A 2194-nucleotide genomic window follows, 5' to 3' on the forward strand; every position below is an offset into this window, starting at 1 on the left:
GGCAGTGACCTGATTAATAATAATAATAATAATAATAATAATAACATCGAAAAATACCTTAGGAATGAGAACCCAGGTTCAAAATTTCCCCAAGACACCTGAAAAAGGCTGGAGGGTATATCAACCAAAACATGTTAACAACAAACAAGATGAGGACAAATATCCGTCAAATGTAAATAATGTAAATAATGTATTTCATGTTGAGACATGTCAAGCTTATTATGGCAACATGACTGGCAGAAAATACCAATTCTACTTTTTGGTCAATATTTAACATTAATTTCACTGTGGAAGGGTTAAAACGGTTTGTGACCCTGGGGAAATGTTACACTGATTTCAAATCTGTCTTGAGTTTATATTGTATTTTAATATTTAATTATTTTGTTTTTTGTATTCTAGAATGTCTGATTTTCGAAATATCACAGTTTTGTGTTTGGTAAGTTTTATCAATACTTAATGTGTATCAAATAACATTTTATACAAAATTTCTTTATTGTTTTGACCAAAAAATATAACATCCAATTGATTTGTTCATACATAATTAATTTGAGTCTCAGTTTTGTATCAAAGATTCAATTAATTATATTGTTTTATTGAAGAATATAAGTTTTGGAAAGAGTTTCTGAAAGGGATTTTTTTTCTTATGAATTTGGCTTTTGTGGTATAGCACCCTACAACAGTCAACCACGTCTTCACTACAAAATCCCTGGTGGTGTTATGTTTCAATTGTATGGAACCATTCTTGATGGAATCATTCTCCTTGGCCATTTCTTGCCATACCAAGATTTTCACGAAAGAAATCAAGATGGCAAAGTAGGAAATATATTTTCAATATTCCACAAATTGTTTCTTCATAGGCTTCGAGAAGGTTTTCAACTGTGTTACCTTTGTATGCAGAGGATTTATTGCTATCCAGAAAGATTTTCATGGCTATTTAAAAGCCTTACCACACTTTTAGTTCCAACCATGTCAAAGGTTTGTTCAATTTTATATCATTTAAAACTTCCCCTAATTTGTGGTTCCACATGAATTCCATCCTCTAATTTTTTTTTTTTTGGACACACATATTGGAATCTTTTTAAGAAGATTCTAGAATCCTCTTGAAATGATTTTATAGTTTGCTTTAAAAAATTTTTCTTTTTATGAAACCAAGTTTAATAAGAGGAAGAGGTAAGAATTTTTTCGAGCCTTGTGCCTAGAGTAGAAAAGAATAAGAGGAAGCGGTAAGAATTATTTTCTTGAGATTAAACTAAAGACACATATTGGACACTGGACATTTCTGGGGCTTATGCCAACCTTAGTAGCCTGTCACATTTAATACAGCAATCTATTATAGCGTGACTGTCCCACAAACATAAGAAACAATATTGTTTTGTAATTCCTGCTTGCATGCCCATTAGCAGATTAATAACTCTGAGATTTCCACAGAGATTCCATTGAGGAATACAGTAATGAATGGCATCAAGCAACATAGCTATGTTGCCTAAAATGTCTTTTTGGTGAACAAAATGAAGAGGAGGACAGAGGCAGTTTGTCTTTACATTCCTGTCTTATAGTAGAACTTCTTTCGAGCTTCTTCATAATGAATCAGCTGCTACATGTGTCTGGGACGTGTTTGGGGAGAATTCTTCGATGTCTTCGTAGTAACAGAATGGACCGTCGACTGTTAATGGTGCAGCTGAACTAGGATTTCACTTTTAATAACAACTCCTGTGCATATATTTTCCAGATTTCAGACAAGAAACTCCGACTTTTCTTTACGTAATGATCAGCTTCTGACAAAGTTAGTGAAACACTCTTCAATAAACAACTTTGTCTATAGACACTTCCACCCTCATTGTCGTCGTCATCATCATCGTCACTGCCACCACCACCATCCATCATCATCCATCATCATCCATCATCAATCATCATCAATCATCATCATCATCATCATCATCATCATCATCATCATCATCATCATCATCATCATCATCATCAACGAATGCCTGTTTTCCCAAAGTTCAGTCCTTCCACTAATGGCACCTCCATCACTGCATGTTTCAACATCCATGGAAGCTAGTCTACCATTTGGAAGAACTGGAATGGCCATTGTTTCATTATGTCGGATTGGTCTGAATTCTTGGAGGGAACAGTTTGATAAACAGGGTTGTGTTTGTTCTCTGTGGCAACCACAGTTCTGTTAGCTCTACAA

General features: G+C 34.3%; 1 protein-coding gene across 6 annotated transcripts in view; it reads left to right on the forward strand.

The window, feature by feature from the left end:
* Window positions 1–2194, forward strand: part of LOC106872982 (general transcription factor II-I repeat domain-containing protein 2-like) — a 114092-nt gene that overhangs the window by 88906 nt on the left and 22992 nt on the right. For all 6 annotated transcript variants that reach the window (XR_001409823.2, XR_001409822.2, XM_052975841.1 and 3 more), the window contains exon 2: window positions 400–436. Coding sequence is in view for 4 of the 6 variants with exons in the window: in XM_052975841.1 (XP_052831801.1) it covers window positions 400–436 (37 nt within the window). In the remaining 2 variants the exon portion in view is untranslated. The remainder of the gene's footprint in view (window positions 1–399; window positions 437–2194) is intronic.

This window comes from Octopus bimaculoides, chromosome 22, assembly GCF_001194135.2.
Source record: "Octopus bimaculoides isolate UCB-OBI-ISO-001 chromosome 22, ASM119413v2, whole genome shotgun sequence".
NCBI classification, from domain to species: Eukaryota; Metazoa; Mollusca; class Cephalopoda; order Octopoda; family Octopodidae; genus Octopus; species Octopus bimaculoides.